The following is a 22,337-nucleotide window of genomic DNA, read 5'->3' as shown; positions in this document are numbered from 1 at the left end:
CAGAATCGCTTGAACTCGGGAGGTGAAGGTTGCAGTCAGCCGAGATCGCGCCACTGCACTCCAGCCTGGGCAACAAGAGCGAAACTCCATCTCAAACAAACAAAAAAAAAAAAAAAGAAAGAAAGAAAGAACAAAAGAGAGAAGAAGCGATAAAAATTCCCTTTCCTTAAAATGATTAAATGAACATCCTACCAAACACATTCTTATGCAAGATGGGATGTAGCAACGCCACTCCCAAAAGAAAGACCCACTCCCAAAAGAAAATCTATTCGTGGAACCATCAGTAATGACTTTCATGTGGCAACCTCTATACTCCAAGTTACCCAAGAGAGTGGATAAAATCCACTTTCTGGAGCACTGAGACTCAACAAAGCCTTTGAAAGTAAGATCTGTTATAGACTGCGGAGATGTTCATAGGCTGCCTTAACAACAGCAATTTTAATTTTTATCTGTTAGTGAATTTGTCAATGGCATACTTACAAGAAAAATAATTTTCCAAAGTACAGAAAGAACTTGAAAGTAAATCGGGGCATTAATAATTGAAATGAAAACTCAAATACCAAAAGATTGAAAATAGGTCACTGTTTTAAAGTAATACTTTTCAAACTTTAATGTTTTTTTCAAACATCTCTCTTAGGAATCTTGGTAAAGCCCACACTGATTAAGTAGGTCTAGGTTTGAGGAATGATGAGATGCTGCAATTTTAACAGGCTCCCAGGCAATGCCAAGTCTGCTGTTTCATGGATCACATTTTGAATAGTAACAGACTCTAAACCTTGACTAGACCAAAACATGTCAGAAATGTAGATTCTCAGAAAAGAAATAATTCTTTGGTGATATTTTCTGAAGTGTTTTTCTTTTGGTTTTGTTATTCATCAGAACAATTTTCATGAGTAAATACTGAGTGGTTTCATCTTGTGGGCTGATTTTCTCACTAATTCAAATTAAGAAAAACCTCTCCAAATCATAAACCAGAGAAGAGAAACTTGAACAAAATAAAGGCATTAAAAATATTTCTCACTCTAAAATTGAAAGTTTCCTGAATGAATTAATTCTACACATTTATACCTGAAGACAACAAACATTCTGTAAGGAGACCCATAAATGGTCAATTACTTAATGTTAATAAACCAGTCTGTTGTGAGTCTTTTGTCCTTAGAAAGAATATTTTTTTTTTTGCTTTTCCTTTTACCTTTTTGTTTTGTTTTACTATATAACTACTGACACTTTGAAAAATTGCTGCTCACATATAAACTTAGAACAAGCACAAACTACACTCGCAGAAGCTGATGAAAGTTGCTGAAAAAAATCAAGTGTACCATCAGGTACGTAGTTATCTCTAGATCGTTTTTAAGCAGTCAATTATCAACTAACTACTCATTTTAAATGCGGGTTCATTCATCATTCATTCGACATGCATTTATTGACCACCTACTATGTATCAGGCACTTTGCTAAATGTTACAGATAAAGTTTGGATCAGGGAGTTAGACCTTTCACATCCTGGCTTGGACATAATGGCAAGTTTTGTTTGTTTGTTTTTCTTTTTGTCTCTGAGCCTCCATATTCTCAAGGTGATAGTGATAATTAGATTATGTAATGTAAATAAACTGCCTAACATTCCACCCTGTATATGATAATGAATAATGCTATTTGAAATACGAAGTTTGAGTAAGAAGTAGATCCTACCTTCAATAGGCCAGCTTTCTACGACACAGCTCTATGTTGGCGGATTATGAAGCAACTTGAAAGCGAGCTAAAGAAAACATGACTGAACAGATAAATCCATTACCAAAACAAAAAAACTAAGAATACCTACAACACATAATTAATTCCAGAACTGAAAAGAAATGTGTTTTGGGTTAGTTTACCAGTTTCTGTAGCATGTACACTAATGTTCTCTTCCACTAAACAAAGTAACAGTACATTATAAATAGAACAAATGTTCCAGCTATGTGGTTTTACGCACAATAGGATCATGATAGGGTATACAACTTGGGACAATTTTAGTGAAGTAGCAATTGCTTGATGCAACAGGATGTGTACCCCATTAACCACAATTCTCTTTCTACCACCTTCAGAAAGTAATCTCCTTTTCTTATAAGCTAAATATTTACAAATCCTACTCATCAACCATCAGCCAATAAAGCAGCCTATTTTGAAAACCTAACTGGCAATAGCAATCTCACAAACAGAAGCAGTACAGCTAAAGTTAAGAGCTTTGGTGTCAATCAGGCCAGGTTTCCCAGTTCCAGTTCTATTATTTCTAACTAGTTATGAGACATCAGGAACGTTTCTTTACCATTCCGAGCTTCAGTTTATCTGAAGAATGGCAATACTGAGGCCTACTTCTTATATTTATGAAAGTGGAATATGCTATTACAAGTAAAGCACTTAGACAAGTTCCTGAAAACAACAGCCACTCAATAAATGTTAGCAATTTGCTATTACCTACAATGAAAAAAACCAGGTCTTTAGTTCTGAAGCTAAAAAAAAAAAAAGGGTAAGGTTTAGGTTCTTTTAAAAAACTATTTTATTTTTGTAGGGACAGGGTCTCGCTATGTTGCCCAGGCTGGTCTTAAACTCCTGACCTCATGTGATCCTCCTGCCTCTGCCTCCCAAACTGCTGCGATTACAGGCGTGAGCCACCACACCCGGCAAGTTTTAGGGTCTTATAAAGCATTAAGTTAGGTCACAGTTAAGTGATCAAAATGGTGAGGAACAGGAATAAGGCAATAACGTGTATTAAGCACCCAGTATCTTACTCTCCTATCCTACTTAATGAGGCTTCATGTGTAACATCCTAAAAGTTAAGCAGCATTGGCATAACTACAGACAATTCAATTCTGGAAAGGTTTAAAGACAAAGACTGCTAAAACAAAAAGAAAAGAAATGGAGGTCATGTAGACTTGAACTACGTTTAAGTGGTGAGTAACCCAGAAGACCAGTAAACGGACCAACCATCACAGACGCGGGGCTATGGGTCCAGACACACGGTGGCTCCTCCCAGTGAGGAAGCCGAAGCCATTGGGCCTCGCCAGTGAGTCCCAGCGCGACACCCCAAACCCGAATCTGGGGCGCCACTGAGGGGTGAGCATTAGCGCCTCGAGTGCCGGCCCTGGGAGTCCAAACTTCCCGCCGGTGCCCCCAGCTGGGCCCGAGCGCCCAAGCCACCTCCATACGGAGGCCTGAGTCACCGTCCGCGCGACACAGAAACCGGGGCCCAGCGGTTACCTTCGGCAGGGAACTCTTCAAACTCGTCGTCTTCCTCTAAGAGACCTAAGTCTACCGGCTGCTTTTTCTCTGACATCTCGACTATCCGCGCCCAACACCTCCCAAATCAGCAGAAAACTTGGAACCCTCACTCTTCCTCAAGGAAACGCCACCGTCACTGCCTCCTCCGACGCTGACGCTACCATAGAGACTCAGGGAAAGAATACGGGAGCAGCGCGAGGAATGCTGGGATACTGGAGGTCCGCCCAGCGCTTCCTGCGGGTTTAGCGCTTTTTCCGAGTTATAGAGGTGATTTATTTTTTTTTGGTCTCTACCATGTTATTCGGACTCTGAATTGCCAAAGTTGAGATCCATGTAGTTTTCCTGACTATAAAAGACTCATAATGTGTAAAACAAACAAACAAACAAAAAAACCCTTAGTTTGCAACCGAGGAAGGAACTCTAGAGAGACTACAGTGTGACTGAAAACATTCATCAGCCCTTCACATACGTTATTACCTCCAGTCTTTAAGCCAGTTCCCTAAAGGTGGTATTAAATGTCTCCACATCACAGAAAATTCAGGTTCGGAAAGAAGCAGCCGAAGTCACTCAGGTAGTGCTAGACAACCGAAATGCAGATTTTTTTTGCCTGGCTCCAATCTCCAGACTTTTCCATTAGGCAGTGTTTATAAGGTCTTAGAATTACTTTGTGGTAAATAGCTTTTTAAATAGAATTTGTGTGATGTGTATGTGTGTGTAGTAACTAGTTTACAGGTTATTATACAGTAATGCTATTTATGGATTTGTGTAACATTTTATGGTGTTCAAAATATATCACTTAGAATTGTTTGAATAGCATTTGAATATCATTTTGAATACAGTAGCGAACTTCATGGAACTCTATATATAATATATGGATGTATATGGATGAATATCATGGAATGTACATACACAAATTGAGTATTATTGTAAATGTTGATACATGTTCCAGATTATATCTATAAATGCCATTCCTTTATTCAACAATGTAAGGTCATACCGCTTACCAGGAGCTGTGCATCAAACATGTATAGACAAGGTCCCTTTCTTCAAGGAGCTCATATTCTACTCAGAGACATGTAAACAGATAAATCACAATGAAACACAGTAATCCACTTGAATCTCCATCTTAATATTAGTGAGAAATGAACAGAGTGTTTGGGAATACAGAAAATTGAATAATTAAATGTAGAACAAACTTGGCCAAGAACTACAATTAGATGTAATTTTTAAAAAATGTATCTCTCATACTATTTGATTTGTATAGATTACTAAAAATAGTGGTATCTCACTACCAAAAAAATTATGTCAGGTAATGCATATCCTGTTTAGTGTGATTTAGTCATTATACAATGTATTTGTATTTTAAAACATGTGCTCCATAAATATAGGCAATTTTTATTTGTCAATTAAAATAATTTTTTGAAGAAGGTAAAAAAAAAAAAGAAGATTTTGCCAAGGAGTCAGAAAACCCAAATTCTAGTTCCTGGACCTATTATTTATTTCATTTGATATATGATGAAGTTTGTATCAATCCTTAGCAAAAGAAAAAAATCAACAGCAATATGGTGATTTTTTTCCCCCTAAAACTATATTCAATTTAAAGAGAGGTTGTTGATTTAAAAATCAACAATCTTACGTCAAGTTCCACCACCCCTGCCCTTTCTTCCATTGTACTGGTTATTCCATTGTACTGGTTCGTGAAATCCAGAATGCTGAAACTTAAATAACTTCTTATTTCAGATGAGATGGGGCATGTTCAGGGTGGTACGGCCATAAATGTCATGGCACATGGCACAATGAGCAACTTTGCATTTCAAGGGTCATGGCACATGGAATAATTTTGGAAAATGATATTAAGAATACATATTTGCAGACCAGTTTGTATTATAAATCCAGGCTCAGTTCCTTCTAAAGGGGAGTTTAGACAAATTACTTAATTTCTCTGTAATACATTTTGGTTATTTGCAGTTACAGTTAAGATTAAAGGAGATTATGTGTATGACGTGCATAGTTCAATGCCTGGCACATAATAAGTGATCAATACATGTTAGCTGTTATTAACTAAGGAACTTATATTTTTAAATATTTCATATTCTCCTTGTCAACACTTAAAGTCTCTAAGTGTGTGTTTTGTTTCCTTGATGATATCTTTTTAATACTTTATGAGGAAGTCAGTCCCTCTAATAATGTATATTTAGTGTTTACTTTGTATCAGGCACTGGGCTAAACCATTTTGTGTATTTACTTATTTAATCCTCCTCACAACAGCCCTATTTATATGGTTTGCTTCTGTCCTCACCCAAATCCCATCTTGAATTGTAGCTCCCATAATTCCCACATGTTGTGGGAGGGACTCAGTGGGAGGTAACTGAATCATGAGGGCGGGTCTTTCCCATGCTGTTCTCCTGGTAGTGATTAAGTCTCACAAGATCTGATGGTTTTATAAAGGAGAGTTTCTCTATACAAGCTCTCTTGTCTGCCACCATGTATGACATGACTTTGCTCCTCATTCACCTTCAGCCATGATTGTGAGGCCTCCCTGGCCATGTGGAACTGTGAGTCAATTAAACCTCTTTCCTTTATAAATTACCTAGTCCCAGATATGTCTTTATTAGCAGCGTGAGAACAAACTAATACAGTCAGTTGGTACAGGGTAGTAGGGCACTGCCATAAAGATACCTGAAAATATGGAAGCGACTTTAGAACTGGGTAACAGGCAGAGGTTGGAACAGTTTGGAGGGCTCAGAAGAAGATAGAAAAATATGGGAAAGTTTGGAACTTCCTAGAGATTTGGAGGGCTCAGAAGACAGGAAGATGTGAAAGTTCAGAACTTCCTAGAGACTTGTTGAATGGCTTTGACCAAAATGCTGATAGTGAAATGGACTATAAAATAAAGTCCAGGCTGAGGTGGTCTCAGATGGAGATGTGGAACTTGCTGGAAACTGGAGTAAAGGTCACTCTTGCTATGTAGAGAGACTGGTCGTATTTTACCCCTGCCTTAGAGAATTGTGGCACTTTGAACTTGAGAGAAGTGATTTAGGCTTATCTGGCAGAAGAAATTTCTAAGCAGCAAAGCATTCAAGAGGTGACAAAGCATAAAAGTATGGAAAATTTGCCGCCTGATGATGCAGTAGAAAAGAAAACCCATTTTCTGGGGAGATATTCAAGCTGGCTGCAGAAATTTGCATAAGTAAAAAGGAGCAAAATGTTAATTGCCAAGACATGGGAAAATCTCTCCAGGACATGTCAGAGACCTTCATGGCAGCCACACCCATCACAGACCCAGAGGCCTAGGAGGGAAAAGTGGTTTCATGGGCTGGGCCCAGAGCCCCGCTGCTGTATGCAGCTTCAGGACTTGGTGCCCTGTGTCACCAAGATACAGTTCAGGCCATGGCTTCAGAGGGCACAAGCCCCAAGCCTTGGCAGCTTCCACATAGTATTGGGCCTGTAGATGCACAGAAGTCAAGAATTGAGGTTTGGGAACCTCCACCTAGATTTCAGAGGAAGTATGAAAATGCCTGGATGTCCAGGCAGAAGTGCACTACAGGAGTGTAGCCCTCATGGAGAACATCTGCTGGGGTAGTGCAGAAGGGAAATGTGGGGTTAGAACCCCCACACAGAGTTCCCACTGGGGCACTGCCTTGTGGAGCTGAGAAGAGAGCCACCTTCCTCCAGACCTCAGAATGGTAGATTGACCAACAGCTTGCACTGTATGCATGGAAAAGCTACAGACACTCAACACCACCTTTTGAAAGCAGCCAGGAGAGAGGCTGTACCCTGCAAAGCTACAGAGGCAGAGCTTCCCAGACCACTGGCACTCATCTCTTGCATCAGCGTGAACTGGATGTGAGACAAGGAGTCAAAGGAGATCATTTTGGAGCTTTAAGATTTGACTGCCTCACAGGATTTTGGACTTGCATGGGGCCTGTAGGTGCTTCATTTTGGCCAATTTCTCCCATTTAGAATGAGTATATTTACCCAATGCCTATACCTCCATTGTAGCTAGGAAGTAACTAACTTGCTTTTGATTTTACAGGCTCATAGGCAGAAGGGACTTGCCTTTTCTCAGATGAGACTTTGGACTGTGGACTTTTGAGTTAATGCTGAAATGAGTTAAGACTTTGGGGGACTGTTGGGAGGCATGATTTGTTTTGAAATGGGAGGACATGAGATTTGGGAAGGGCCAGGGGCAGAATGATATGGTTTGACTGTGTCCCTACCACATCTTGAATTGTAGCTCCCATAATTCCCACATGTTGCGGGAGGGACCCAGTGGGAGGTAGTTAAATCATGGATGCGGGTCTTTCCTGTGCTGTTCTTGTGATGGTGACTATGTCTCACAAGATCTGATAGTTTTATGAAGGGGAGTTCCCCTGCAGCTGCTCTCTTGTCTGCTGCAATATAAGACATGACTTTCCTCCTTATTTGCCTTCAGCCATTATTGTGAGGCCTCCCCAGCCATGTGGAACTGTGAGTCAATTAAATCTCTTTCCTTTATAAATTATTCAGTATCAGGTATGTCTTTATTAGCAGCATGAGAACAGACTAGTACAGCTACTGAGTACAATTTAAATCCATTTTATACTTGAGGAACTGAGACTCAGAGAGGTTGGTAATGTGGCCAAGGTCATAGCGCTAAGAAGTGGTGAAGCTATTATATTCTAAGGACTTTCTTAAATGATAGGAAACAAACCATCCCGATGTGCAGAGAGACAGACAGTTAACACCAGAACCCCCAGAATCATTTTTTTTCTGACACATGAATGTAGACAGAAGTGCAGAAGGCAAGGAAGTAGAATGAAAAAAAAATCGAACTCTAGGATTAACTCTCAATGACTAAGAAACTCTCAACAATCTTATGAAAAGCACTCGTAGTCAAAACTATGGCTTCACTTACATATTATATAATATCTGTAATTGATTGAATATTTTTAACTTTATAGGTAGGAAAACAAGTTAGCAGTATATTTTGTAGTAGATGATTCTGTTTGTCTCAAGTAAATTTTTTTTTTTTTTTTTTTTGAGACAGTGTCTCACTCTGTTGCACAGGCTGGAGTGCAGTGGCGCGATCATGGCTCACTGCAGCCTCGACCACCAGGTCTCAGGTAAGTCTCCCACCTCAGCCTCCCTGGTAGCTGTGACTACAGGTTCAGGCCACCATGCCCAGCTAATTTTTTGTAAAGATGGGGTCTCGCCATTTTGCCCAGTCTGGTCTTGAACTCCCAGGCTCAAGCGATCCTACTGCCATGGCCTCCCAAAGTGCTGGGATTACAAGCATATGCCACCATGCCTAGCCTCAAGTAAATTTTTTTCCCTGAAGGTTTCATTAGGGATTCTTATGATATTAGTTATATGACAAATACCTGAATTCTTAAGTGGGCTATGGAGTGACCACTTAGTAACTAGACAGAATGGACTATATAACAGGTTGGACTATAACTATAATGGACTATAACAGGTCTGTACAGAAAGGTCAACCTGTTATAGTCCATTCTGTCTAGTTACTAAATGGTCAGTCCATAGCCCACTTAAGAATTCAGGTATTTGTCATATAACTAATATCATAAAAATCCCTAATGAAACTTTTAGAGAAAAAAAATTTACTTGAGGCTGGGCATGGTGGCATATGCTTGTAATGTCTATCCAGGGAGAAACAGTGAGAGGATATTTAATGGTTGATGTCTAGAGGAAGGACTGATTTCAAAGGCACCTTCAACTTGACTTTGGGAGAGCAGAGCTAACTAGCCATGAAGGGTTGAGGAAGCTGACCTACACCTCAATTTCTACGACATCCTTTCAGAGTATGTAAAAAGCTTGGTCTCCAAATTCATCCTTCCTCAGTTTAAATCAGGCTCTACTATTTGCTGGCTGTATCTCTAGGAAATTTCCCTTGTGTGCCTCATTTTTCCAATCTTTGAAGTGGAAGTAGTGAAATTACTTTCCTCATAATGTTGTTAGGATTAAGTTACTGCATATAAAACTCTCTGGTGCCCAGCATATAGCAAATACATGGTAAGTAATGGTTGTTTGATGTAGAAAGGAGGATGATAATGCTGGTTCCTATCCTCTAGCAATGCATAAGCTTCTTCACAGAAGGGAAGTCAACTATTTCCAACCACTTCTATGCTTGTCATCAAGATATACTGAACATTTGCTGTGCTGAGTAATGGAGCTATCTTTTTATCTGCTTTCTTTAACCTCTAGAACACAACCATTTGCTGTAGCTTCTTGTGAGTCTCTAAAGGGCAGGTCCTAGATAATATTATAATAAATCCATAAAGCTGGTCTGCAGCACACTTTCAGGAACTTCCTTTCTCCACCAGGTCACAGCTTTTAGGCAGCTATCAACACCATCATTAAAATTCCACATATATTTGTAATAAATGCAAGTGTAATTCTATTCAGAGAAAAATGAAATTCTAAAAGGGTTGGACAAACCAAGCCATATCAATTTGTAGCACTGGAAATGAAGAAGGAAGTGTATAAAGGATGGGACATTAGAAAGTTGTGATTAGGGTATCTTTTATAGGAAATTTCTTATGTCATGTAAATGTATAGCTGTCTGTTCAAATTTTCGTTCTTTCTGGACCTTTAAAATATACTCACTTTCTCCTGAAACAGATCTTAAAATTAAGGATCTTTAAGAAAAGTGGACTCTAACAATGCAGGCAGATTCTGGATACTTGCAGCCAGCTCTAAACCCCATTGTGATATACATTTGAGTTTATTATTATCATTGTGGTAAGAAGACTTAACATAAGATCTACCCTCTTCTATTTTTGAGTGCACAATACAGTATTGTTAACTGTAGGCACTATATTGTACAGCAGATCTCTAGAACTTATTCATTTTGTGTAACTGTAGCTTTATAACCATTGAACAGCAAATCCCCATTTCCCTGTCCCCTAGTTCCTGGCAACTACCATTCTATTCTCTGTTTCTATTACTTGGACTATTTTGGATCCTGCATTTAAGTGAGATCATGCATTATTTGTCTCTTCTGACTGGCTTATTTCACTTAGCATAATGTCCTCCAGATTCATTCATGTTGTTGTGTTTTACTTTTTTATACAGTTGCATATAGCAGGATTTCCTTTTTTGAGGCTAAATAATATTCCATTGTGTGTATATACCACATTTTCTTAATCCATTCATTAGTTGATGGGCATTCAGATTATTTCTATATGTTGGCTATTGCAAATTATACTACAATAATACTACATATTCATGGAAGTACAGATATCTCTCTGAGAGCCTGATTTCAATTCCTTTGGATATATACCCAGAAGTGGAATAATTCAATCATATGGTTGTTCTGTTTTTAATTTTCTAAGGAAACTCCATACTGTTTTCCATAGAGGCTGCACCATTTTTAGACTTCCATCAACATCACACAAGGGTTCTAGTTTCTCCACAACCTCACCAACACTTACCTTATTTTTTTTATAATAGCCATTCTAACAGGTATAACATGATATCTCATTGTTGTTTTGATTTACATTTTCCTGATGAGTAGTGAGGTAGAGAATCTCTTCATATACCTTTTGGTCATTTGTATGTCTTCTTTGGATAAATGTTTATTCCAATCATTTGCCAATTATTTAATTGGGATATTTGGGGTTTTGTTTTGTTTCGTTTTGTTTGCTGTTGTGTTATAGAAGTTCCTTATGTGTGTTTGATATTAACCCCTTATCAGATAAATAGTTCGCAAATATTTTTTCCCATTCCATAGGTTGCCCTTTCATTCTGTTTCCTTGGCTGTTGAGAAGCTTTTGAGTTTGATGTAGTGCCACTTGTCTATTTTTGCTTTTGGGATGTTCAAAAAATCGTTTTTAGACCAATATGAGGAAGCTTTCCTCCTGTTTTCTTTTAGGAGTTTTACAGTGTCTGGTCTTATATTTAAGCCTTTAATCCACTTTGAGTTGATTTTTGTGTGTGATATGTTTAATGGCTTGATTTATGGGGGAGGAGCTTAGCTCTTCTTGGAAGGTGTATATATGCCTGGGAACAACTCACACTCACATCTTTATTAGTATTATGAGTACTCTGTACCCAGTGATTGATTCTGGACTTTGGGAAGAATTACAATCCCAAATAGATGGAGCTTTTTTGGCTCTTTTGTCATAACAAAATGCCAGGACAAATGAAAATGTGAAAAATTATCATTGTAAACTCTCTAAAATATTTCGATCTCATTGTAGAACAATTAGTAATGAATAAAGATGCAGTTATTTAAAATCTAAATGCTAATAATGAGAAGTACTTAATCTACCACAACGTAAGAGCCCAGCCCAAAAAGACCCCATTTTGGACCAAACTACCTGTTCAAAAATCGGTATTTGCATGCCCAAGACTTGTTGGAAAAGGCGATTATGGTCTTACAGGTAAATCATAAGAATTTTTAAAATTTTGTAAATGCTGTATTTATATGACAGATAAGAACCACTCTAAAGGAATCATTATGGTTTGGGAAATGATATGCAATTTCAAAATCATCTAAATCATTTCAATTGCCTGTATTTACATTTATATAATGGGTATTTATAATGGTGATTATTTTAGAACTTACCTTGTTTTCCAGGATCTCACATTGGTTTCTATGGGAACAAGAATGGCTCTGAAGAGGAGCATTTTAAGAACTCTTTTCACATTCAGTGACTGCTAACTGAACTGTAAATTCTGTTTGTCTGTTAACGGTTTTTAACACTTAGATTTTAACACAGAAACAAAAGTTGGGCATTCTAGCTTCATAAATCATTTTAAATAATAAAAACTATTTTTATGAAACATCTGGCACATTTGAAACATTTGAAAAACAAAATAACTAGCTTTAGGAGCTAATAATCTGTACACTTTATTAAATTCATTAATGATTAATCCACATTGGCCATGTGCTTGCTCTTAGAAAATTGTGTAAAGAAGAACTTCATCAGAAATATATTGTTTTAATACACTTTCTCTGCTATTTATACATATGTGTGTGTGTATATATATATGTTTTCTTAGTTGTATAAAATCTCTTAAAGTAGTATAAAATGTTCTGCATTTAAAGTTTCTTCTCTGCTAATACCTCACTCATCCTGTGCTATTATTTGCCCTGGTACCATGTTGTACCTTGACCATGAGTTGGGACTTTATCCATGTTCTTACACCAGTTGGAACTTATTTTTACTATTTTTTGAAACAAGCTCATAAGTCTTTGAATTTCAATTTTTCTTTTTCTTGGAAGAAATTTTTAGATCATAAAAAGCCCAATGTGTAACTTATGGATTACGTTTGTTCAGCTTAAAACTGTATTTAATATTTCCTCACATTTCATATTTTCCAATTAACTTTATTTTTTTTAATTCCCTGGAAAAATGAAATTTCAATATATTGTTATTTAATTCCTTCTCAACATAATTAAAACCCACTAAAAATAAGAGAAGCCTATTCCAGAAAAGAGTGCTAAAACTCAAAATTTTTCTTGTACCCAAACTATAAAAGATGCTAGCTGAAAGCCTATGCATCCCATAACCAGCTTATGTAATAGCTACTCCAGTTATTTCTGATACATGATCTGTGTCTTAAATCCAAAGAGTAAAGGTTGATGGCAGACTGCCAGGTGGGGTAGAATTAGCATTGGGTGATTTTGCCTTCCTTTTGATTGGAATGTGTTTGCTTGCTGTCAGCCTATCCCTGACGGTAAGCTGCCAGAGACTAGTGACAGTTTGAGAAGTGGAGCTGCTAGCATCGCTGTGACTAAGAGATCATTCTGTAACTCAGGGGTCTGGTGTAAGCTCCATGGAATTATTTTTTCTTCTTTCTTAAAAGTATTTTTCATTCAGATTTGATTTTATGATATGAATTAAGGATTGCCACACTTTGAAAAAAGGTGACGATAAATAAATGAGAAATATGTAATCAAATGTTTTGAGAGGAATGATTAATTGATTTGCTATTCTATTTTTTTAAAGTTGATTTTGAATTGAAGTACAAAAATTGAAAAGTAAAATCAAGTCCAGTGTTAATCATTAGAAGAGAAAGAGTTATCTTGAAAAGTACCTGTCAGGCCTCTGAGCCTATATCTGAATCTGAAGGTGAGGCATATAATTGTCTAGCACAGAGCTACTCAAAGTGGGGTCCCTGGACCGGTGCCTATAAAAGACAACTACAGAAAGTAAGCATAAACACTTAGTTTGACACTGCCACTTCATCCAACCCTGTGATTTAGTATTTTATAAAACTCAGCCCATGGCATTTTTGAATTTAAAAAATTTGCCCTTTACTACAAATGGAGATGGATTGATTTAGCATAAATTACTGTAAGCAGAAAAGAGTGTCATTTGAACTTCATATATTGAGAATAATTTATCCTGTGTGATTCTGTCTGAAAGCTGGGAAGTGAGGTGTTTTTCTCTCTGAAAAATCTCTTTCTAGCCCTAGAATAGCATATTTATTTTCATAAGATTACAGCAAAGGAGGCTGAAGCTGATGTTGTTCTCTCCTTTTGCAGATATAAAAACAAAAGTACAAAGGGCTTAAGTGAGATGTCTGATATTACACAATTAACATCAGAATTTAAAATCAAGTTAAGTAAACAGCATTGCACAGAACTTATTTAATATTCTGATGAGTAAAATGAAAACACCCTAGGTTGATTATGGCATCAAATTGGATATATTTGTAATTATATATAGCAGATGGCAGTGCTTTGTCTTAAGGTTTCTGAAGGAAAAGCATTGTGATAGTTGTTCAATGGGTGAACAGTGAAACTATACATACTGCAAACCAAGGTGATGAGTTGGAAGGAATTCAATAACCAAAACCAAAATTAAACAAAGAGAATGAAGAAAGATTAAGGTAGGAACACATAGTTTGGTTAAAGAACTAATAGAGCAGAAATGTAAGTCCACACCTCTCTGAAAGGTATAAAATTCCAAAAGAAAAAGAGTTGACCTTGGACTGTAAATAGGAGAAATAAAATGAAAATAAGAAAGGGAAAGTTTAGACAAAATATTGGGGATTCTTGTTAATTGTCAGGAGTATTAGGTTAATTGAGTGGGTGCCCAAAAGAATCTCTAAGGACATTTAAAACTTCATTGAACAAAGCCATGGACAGTGTATTGTGGGAGCAAGAAGACTTAATGGCGGGGGGATGGTCTGGACCAACCATGAGGTGTTTTTCAGCTCTAATTTCTAGTATTCCATAGCTCTGTGACGAATAGTTGCTAAATTGCTTGATCAACCCAGAGAAATAAAACTCAACACAAGAATAAATTCCCAGACAAAACAATAAAGTCAGCCAAAATTGAAACACACCCCTCAGAATAACAAAGAACCCCAAATCTTGCATCATACCCCAAAGACGACAAATTCAGTTTCTGGCAGCCTGCCCAGAAGAATAAATTCCAGAGACTAGATCCTTCACTGAGTAAACCCAACCAACAGGTTGGGAGAGTTCAACTTCTCAGACACGCAAAACCTCCCAGCAGATATTAATATTAGAGCAGACTAAAACCGAAAGGGAAAAGTGATATATTAAAGAGCTTGGTCTATGAGTGAACTAATTCCTGTATTCATTCTTCAAGGAGTTATTACGGAGTACCTACTATCTGCCAGCTACTATTCTGGGGTAGGGTACCTCAGTGAGCCAAACAGTGAAGAGATCTGCCCTTGTGGAGTTTACGTTCTAGTGTGAGGAACAGTAAAGAACACGGTATGCCATATCTTCAATAGGTGGGAAGTGCTAAGGGGAGTAGATAGCAGGCTAAGGAATATGGTGGGCAGGGGTGGGGGTGTCACAGAATGGGGGCAGATGGCTGTGTTTAATAATGCGATCAGGGTAGAACTCCTGGAGAAGGAGAGACATTTGAGCAAGACAAAGGCAGTGAGAGTAGTTAGCCAAGTGGGTACTAAGGAAAGAACATCCCAGGCAGTGAGAACTTACAGAGCACAGCAGGCATGGTGGAGCAAACCTGGTGTGTTTGAGGAATATGAAGGAATATTCTTCCCCACACTCCCCTCCAGTGGAATGAAGTCAGAGAGACCTTGTAGGCCTTTACTAAGACCTTGTCTTTTATTCTGAGAAAACTACTCACATCTTGCTGTGAGAATCTTAGGACCTCAGTGAAGAAATTAATGCACTTCAGGTGCCAGCCTCCTTGGGCAACCATCACCCACACATCAGTGGTGTTTCTTTGTACTCCAGATTGTTCAGGTCATAAGTTATAAGAATGTCAGCATCTTCCAGCAGCATGGGCCTTTAACATAAAAGTATGTCCTGTAGGTACTGCTACTGAGAATGCAGGGAAAATCATGAATCTTACAACTCTGGATGTTTGCTTTCATTTTTTTCTTAGACCAGCAATAAAAAATTTTAAAAATTATACTTATGATCTTTGTATGATGTTTGTACATATATGAAATATGTACTCTGTCACAGAAAATAAACCCCTAAATATCAGCAATTGTATTGTGGGTTTATAGTCTATGAAACCTGATCTTTACTAAGGGCTTGATAAATGTTAAAGGTAACTAGAAGCTTAAAGTTAGAAGACAAAAATGTATCTGCTTGTGAGAAGGAATGACAATATTAAAAGAATTTTTTGATGTTTTTGGATATTTGAAAATATTCGAAAATTAAAGGCTAAGTTAGAAAAACAATGTTTATTCACAATTTGAAAAAAAGTGTGTTGAGTACCTGCTATGTGCCAGGCACATTTTCTAGACCCTATGGATACAACAGTGAGCAACACATAAGAGCCTGAAATCTAATACGTTCCTCTATGAAGATTCTCTTCAGGCAGTTTACCAGTTCTATTATAACAATATGTAGCTGAGGAGGTGGGTCAATAGGAGACTCGTCTGCAAGCCAGCATCACCTGTTATGACGGGACATGGCTAGGAAATGATACTTCATGACCTGTCCCCATCTGGTGATCTACTCTTTGGAAATCCTCAGGCAGAGACTACATCTCTGAATGTTCAGGAACTTGGAACTTGGCTCCAAGTCTTTGCTATTGTGAGTAGTGCTGCAATAAACATACGTGTGCATGTGTCTTTATAGTAGAATGATTTATAATCCTTTGGGTATATACCCAGTAATGCGATTGCTGGGTCAAATGGTATTTGTAGTTCTAGATCCTTGAGGAATCACCACACTGTCTTCCACAATGGTTGAACTAATTTACACTCCCACCAACAATGTAAAAGCATTCCTATTTCTCCACACTCTCCAGCATCTGTTGTTTCCTGACTTTTAAATGATCACCATTCTAACTGGAGTGAGATGGTATCTCACTGTGGTTTTGATTTGCATTTCGCAAATGACCAGAGATGATGAGCTGGATAAAGAAAATGTGGCACATATACACTATGGAATACTATGCAGCCATAAAAAAAATGAGTTCATGTCCTTTGCAGGGACATGGATGAAGCTGGAAAACATCATTCTCAGCAAACTAACACAGGAACAGAAAACCAGACACCACATGTTCTCACTCATACGTGGAAGTTGAACAATGAGAACATATGGGCACAGGGAGGGGAACATCACACACCGGGACCTGTTGGGGGGTGGGGAGCAAGGGGAGGGATAGCATTAGGAGAAATACCGAATGTAGATGATGCGTTGATGGGTGCAGCAAACCACCATGGCACATGTATACCTATGTAACAAACCTGAACATTCTGCACACGTATCCCAAAACTTAAAGTATAAAAAATAATAATAAAAAAAGAAAGGGAAGAGAGCATGGTATTTGAGTTACAGCTGTGTTGTCTAATATAAAAGCCGCTAGCTACATGTGGCTATTAAGCTAGTGAAATGTGGCTATTCCAAATAGAGAAGTACTCTAAGTATAAAATACAATGGATTTTGATGACTTGGTGTGAAAAAGAGAATATAATTTTTTTGAGATATTTTACATTGATTGCATGTTGAAATTATACTTTTGATGTATTGGGTTAAATAAAGTATACTATTAGATGAATTTCTCTTTGTTAAACTTTAAAAACATGTGCCTACTAGAAAAAATATACCTACATTTATGTGGTTGACATTCTGCTGAGTCAGACATCTGCCTTTGATTCCCAGATCAGCTCAGCACTGTTGCATAATAATGGCTAACACTTGGAGTACTTATTAAGTGGCAAGTCCTCTCCTAAGCATGTTACCTATGCTAAAACATTTCATTCTCACAAACAACCCTGTGAGGAATCATTTTTCCAGATGAATAATTTGAGACACAGAAAGGTCAAGAAACTTGCCAAAGGCTACAGATCTGGTGAGTAGAAGAGCAATTAGGCTTTTAAAGCTGTAACTAATCCAGTGGCTCTCAAACCTACATGTACATCACAGTCACCTGCAGGGCTCTTTAAAACACAAATCTCTGAGCCCCCAGGGGTTTTGACTCAGTAGATGGGGCATAACCTGAGACTGTGCATCTCTACCAAATTTTCAGGTGATGTTGATGCTGCTGACTCAAGTACCACATTTTGAGAACTGTTGGCCTAATCAGTGCACTACACCACCCCTCTCCAATCTTAATAAAGTCCTCAGCCTTTCTGAATCATAACTGTAGTTCTTATATTTACCTCATATGCTGTAAAATTCACCATTTTAAGGTGTACAACTCAGTGTTTTTTACTATCTTCACAGCTCTGCAACTACCATCATTAATTCCAGAACATTTCCATCACTCCAAAAAGAAACTCAATACCCATTAGCAATCACTGCTCACTCTGTCTCCCCCAACCCAGGAAACAACTAATCTATTTTCTTTCTCTATTGATTTGCCTATTTTGGACTTTTCATATAGATGGAGTCATATAACATGTGGCTTTTTGTGTCTGACTTCTTTTCCTAGCATCATGTGTTCAAGGTTCATCCATACTGTAGTGTATATCAATACTTCATTTTTTGACTGAATAATATGCACTTGCATGGGCATACCTTATCAGGTGATGCACATTTTGGGTAGTGTATATTTTTGGCTATTATGAATTTCTGTGAACATATATAGGTTATAAGTATGATAGGGTCCAGTAGGAGTGGAAATGCTGGCTTTTATGGTAACTATGTTTAACTTTTTGAGGAACTGCCAAACTGTTATCAAAGTGCTGCTCCATTGCATATCCTTATCAGAAATGTATGAGAGTTCCAGTTTTTCCACAACCTTAGCAATACTTGCCATTGCTCATCTTTTTATCATAGCTATTCTAGTGGGTGTGAAGTAGTATTTTACTGTGGTTTTGATTTGCATTTTCCTAATTTCTAATTGTGCATTATTTTATATGCTTATTGGACATTTGTGTATCATGTTTGAAAAGATGTCTACTGAAAGCCTTTGCTCTTTTTTTGTTCAAGAGACAAGATCTCACTCAGTCAGCCAGGCTGGAGTACAGTGGCACAATCACAGCTCACTGCAGCCTTGATCTGGGCTCAAGCCATCTTCCTGCCTCAGCTGAGTGGCTGGGACTACAACGATGTGCCATCATATTCTAATTTTTAAATTTTTTTGTAGAGACTGGGTCTTGCTATATTTCCCAGAATGGTCTCAAGCTCCTGGCCTCAAGGGATCCTCCCACTTTGGCCTCCCAAAGTGCTGGGATTACAGGTGTGAACTACCACACCTAGCTTCATTTTTAAATTGGGTTATTTATCTTTTTATTGTTGAGTTATAAGAGTTCTTTATATACGCATACAGGTCCTTTACCAGATGTATGATTTGCAAATCATTTCTTCTATTCTGTAGATTGCCTTTTTGCTGTCTTGATGGTGTCCATTGAGGCAGAATGTTTTTAATGTTTATGAAGTCCAATTTATCTAATTTTTCTTTTATGACTTGTGTTCTTGGGTCATATCTAGAAACCAATGACTAATCCAAAGTCATGAAGATTTACTCCTATGCTTTCTTCTATGAAATCGTAATTCTTGCATCTAAGTCTGTGATCTATTTTGAATTACTTTTTCTGTATGGTGTGAGTTATGAATCCAACTCCATTCTTTTTCATGTGGCTATCCACTTATCTCAGCACTATTTGTTGATCACAGGTTCCTTTTAAGAATGTTTTATAGTCTGCATTAATTATAATATTTTTATTAATATTAATTACAATATGTTTTTTTCCTCTCTAGGTGCTTGCCTGTTATGCTGTCAAAGCTTTGTGAGCACTGTAATTAGAACAAAATGGATGTCCTCAGAATTAAAACCCCAAGTCAGTAATGATTGACCACAAAGTAGACTTGTTCAATTGCACCCCGTCATTCACTGTTATATAATACCAAGTACCAAGATTCTTACCATTATTATGTCATCCTATATTAATTCTTTCATTCACACATATAGGATGAAAAACAAAGGAATGTTTATCCTATATAATGTTCCTTTATGATTTTTGTAATGCCTATAGCACCCATTCAACTGATGTTATAAATACAAATTTGAAATGTGGTGAGTTACTTCCATATACTGTTGTAGTAATTGAATATACAGAACAGACCAAAATCAGATGAATGCTAGAAAATAAACAAAAATGGGGGAAAAGAGGCAAGCTCTACCTAATTGGGACTGATAGCAATTAGTACATTATATATACACAGATGCTTCCTTTTCGTAGGAAGTCAGATAAATGGAATGTAAAACACAATGCAGATGCTGTCCAAATATTGTGAGAGGGTTGCAATGAAAGGTGAAAATGTAGAATCTGAAAGGCATCGGGGCATATGGCATCCAGAAAAATGAGAATGACGTAAGATTTTTTGGGTATTTCCCCAAACTAATAGTGCCCAGACTTGTGACAGGAATATTTAGGTTCTTGGTTAGGTATAACTCTGCGGTGCCATAATTTTATAAAAGGAAATTTCAGCAAGCTGTCTCAACCTAAAAACATTCTCTTTCCTTTATTTCCTGGCTCAATTGTCATTTAACCCACTGCTGTCCTTAGCTCATTTCTGAAGTAGATATCTAGAGAAAAAAAATTAACTCTCCATGTGTAAATACTTTGCATTGTAAATTAATAAACTTTTCCGGTGACTTTATGGAACACAGGCCTAAATTCAGTTAGATGAGCTTCTGGATCTGAGGACTGAGTGAGGAAGGAAATCCTGGACTAGGGTTGAGTCCAAGCAACATTGCTGAGTAAAGTGATAATGACATTAGAAACCAAGCCACAGGGCCTTGTAAATGTGTTTCAGACTCACATTTATATTCAATGAAATTATGGTTATTCTCATGAGTCAAATGATAGAAAGAAAATGTGAAGTCAGATTCTCCTTTTTCAGTATATTGATTGAAGAACTCCTTGATACTCAGATAGTTCTGAATAGGGATATAATTATTCCAACAATATGTTTATGGGGACTGACTTCTGTATTGTGAAAATGCCCACCAAATTTGGTAACACATACCTGAAAGTTCCTGAAACACAAATATTATTCACAAATAGGAACTCAATATTTCATCTTATTATTTATTCTGAACTTCACTCTTATGAAAAAGCCAAAGGGTGTCATCCCTTTTCAGGCTAGGGACTAAGGAGTTTTATTTTACATAATTTAGTAGGCTTTTACAATTCTCCCCATGCTTCTTATATCCTTTTCTGGTGTCAGCATTCTTATAGTACTTAGTCTAAACTTCTAAAGCAGAAATGGTGTGCATGTCAATATAGTTAGCAAGAAATTAGGTAGTGTATTATCCACTCAAAGCAAGTCTTGGAGATGAGGAGAGAAAGAAATCTCTAGAGATAATATGCAGTAGGGGCAGTCTTGAAGAGAAAAGGAATTCAGACTATGGAATTTGTCTGACAACTTTCAAGTCACATAGTATTAGAAATTAAGCCACAGAGCCTGGTGATACTATGTTTCATAAAATTCTTACCAGTAGTTACCACGTGTCCTAAGTCTTCATCACCATGAGTTCCTAGGGCCTACATGAAGGAAGAACAAAAGCCCTTATAAATTACCTTGGGCCAGAGACTAGACCTAGCAGGTTCCATAGAAGAATAGCCTGCCTATTTCCTGTTGCTCTCATTGGGTGAGATTCTCTTGAATTAAGCACCAATAGCAGAAACCAAAAGAAAAACAACATCACAGATGTGATGACCATACTGCACCCAGCCTGCCTAGTTTCTAGCATAGACCCCACCAGCTCTCCTTTCAGAACCTGCAGTCACCCTCACTGTCTTATGCCTCCTTCTGATTATATGTGGGGTAGCTTCTGCACATGAACCTCTGACTGATTAAACTCTACCCCACCTCACCTGAAGAGATCAAGCAATGCTGTGTTAATGCTAAGGGCTCAGGGATGGTGAGCAGAGGCAAAGCATGCGCAAGTAGGAAAGCCACCACCTAGGTTCTTATGAAAAGCATGCATTTTTAGGATATTAGAAAAGCAAGCTGTAGTTAGCTTAATTCTGAATTCTGGGGCTAATTCCAAGCAAACTGAAACTCCCCATGTCCTGGGCAAAGCAAGTCTGTACGTGTGGTGGCCTTTACGTCTTCTTCCTAGGTAATCACTTCTCTCACCTTAGAATAGTGTGGCCAGGTTGCCAAGCACATTTTCCCTTGCATGAAGGGGACTGATTCATGAAACAGTGACTTGCACAGGTGGGTCACAGTGTGTCCTGGATTACGCGAACTAGCCAAGAGCCAGGGTGTGGGCTGTCTATGCGATTCTGCCCCCAACTTGTGTCAGCATGCCCTGGCATTTAAGTAAAGTTTAAGTGTGTGCTCATTTGTGTGAAGAAAAATTCAACAAAGGAATACAATCATTATAGGCCTCTGTATTGACAGGAAAGTCAAACCTGGTCAGCATTTGAAATGACTTAAGATTGATTATTTTAAAAAGCTCTGTTATTAGAATGTTAGCCCAAAAGTAATCCTTTTTATGTACTATTTATCTGTTTCATTTCATTAAACTTTACAAGCCTCCCACAAGGTAGAGTTTTATCTGTTTTACAGATGTAATCCGACTTGAAAAATACCATAATTAATCAATAACAACGCTAAAGAAAAACGGCCACAAGTTTCTTAATCTTTATTTATGAGGGTAAGATGGGACAAGGCTAAATTGCTACACTTTACCGTGATAAACACATTTC

At 37.7% G+C, this 22,337-nt stretch overlaps 1 protein-coding gene and 1 long non-coding RNA gene across 2 annotated transcripts in view; one reads left to right on the top strand and one right to left on the bottom strand.

The window, feature by feature from the left end:
• The window catches only part of SEM1 (SEM1 26S proteasome subunit), a 21,242-nt gene extending 17,808 nt beyond the window's left edge, over nt 1-3,434 (bottom strand). Inside the window, exon 1 of the mRNA XM_002818235.5 lies at nt 3,234-3,434. Coding sequence (XP_002818281.1) covers nt 3,234-3,309 — 76 coding nt within the window. The 5' untranslated portion in view covers nt 3,310-3,434. The remainder of the gene's footprint in view (nt 1-3,233) is intronic.
• LOC129060398 (uncharacterized) lies at nt 3,149-22,337 on the top strand. Its single transcript, XR_008527084.1, has 3 exons — nt 3,149-3,521; nt 8,284-8,359; nt 19,375-22,337. It is a non-coding gene; the product is annotated as an uncharacterized LOC129060398 (long non-coding RNA).

Source organism: Pongo abelii, chromosome 6 (assembly GCF_028885655.2).
Source record: "Pongo abelii isolate AG06213 chromosome 6, NHGRI_mPonAbe1-v2.0_pri, whole genome shotgun sequence".
NCBI lineage: Eukaryota > Metazoa > Chordata > Mammalia > Primates > Hominidae > Pongo > Pongo abelii.
This window is presented reverse-complemented; position numbering and strand designations above follow the sequence as displayed.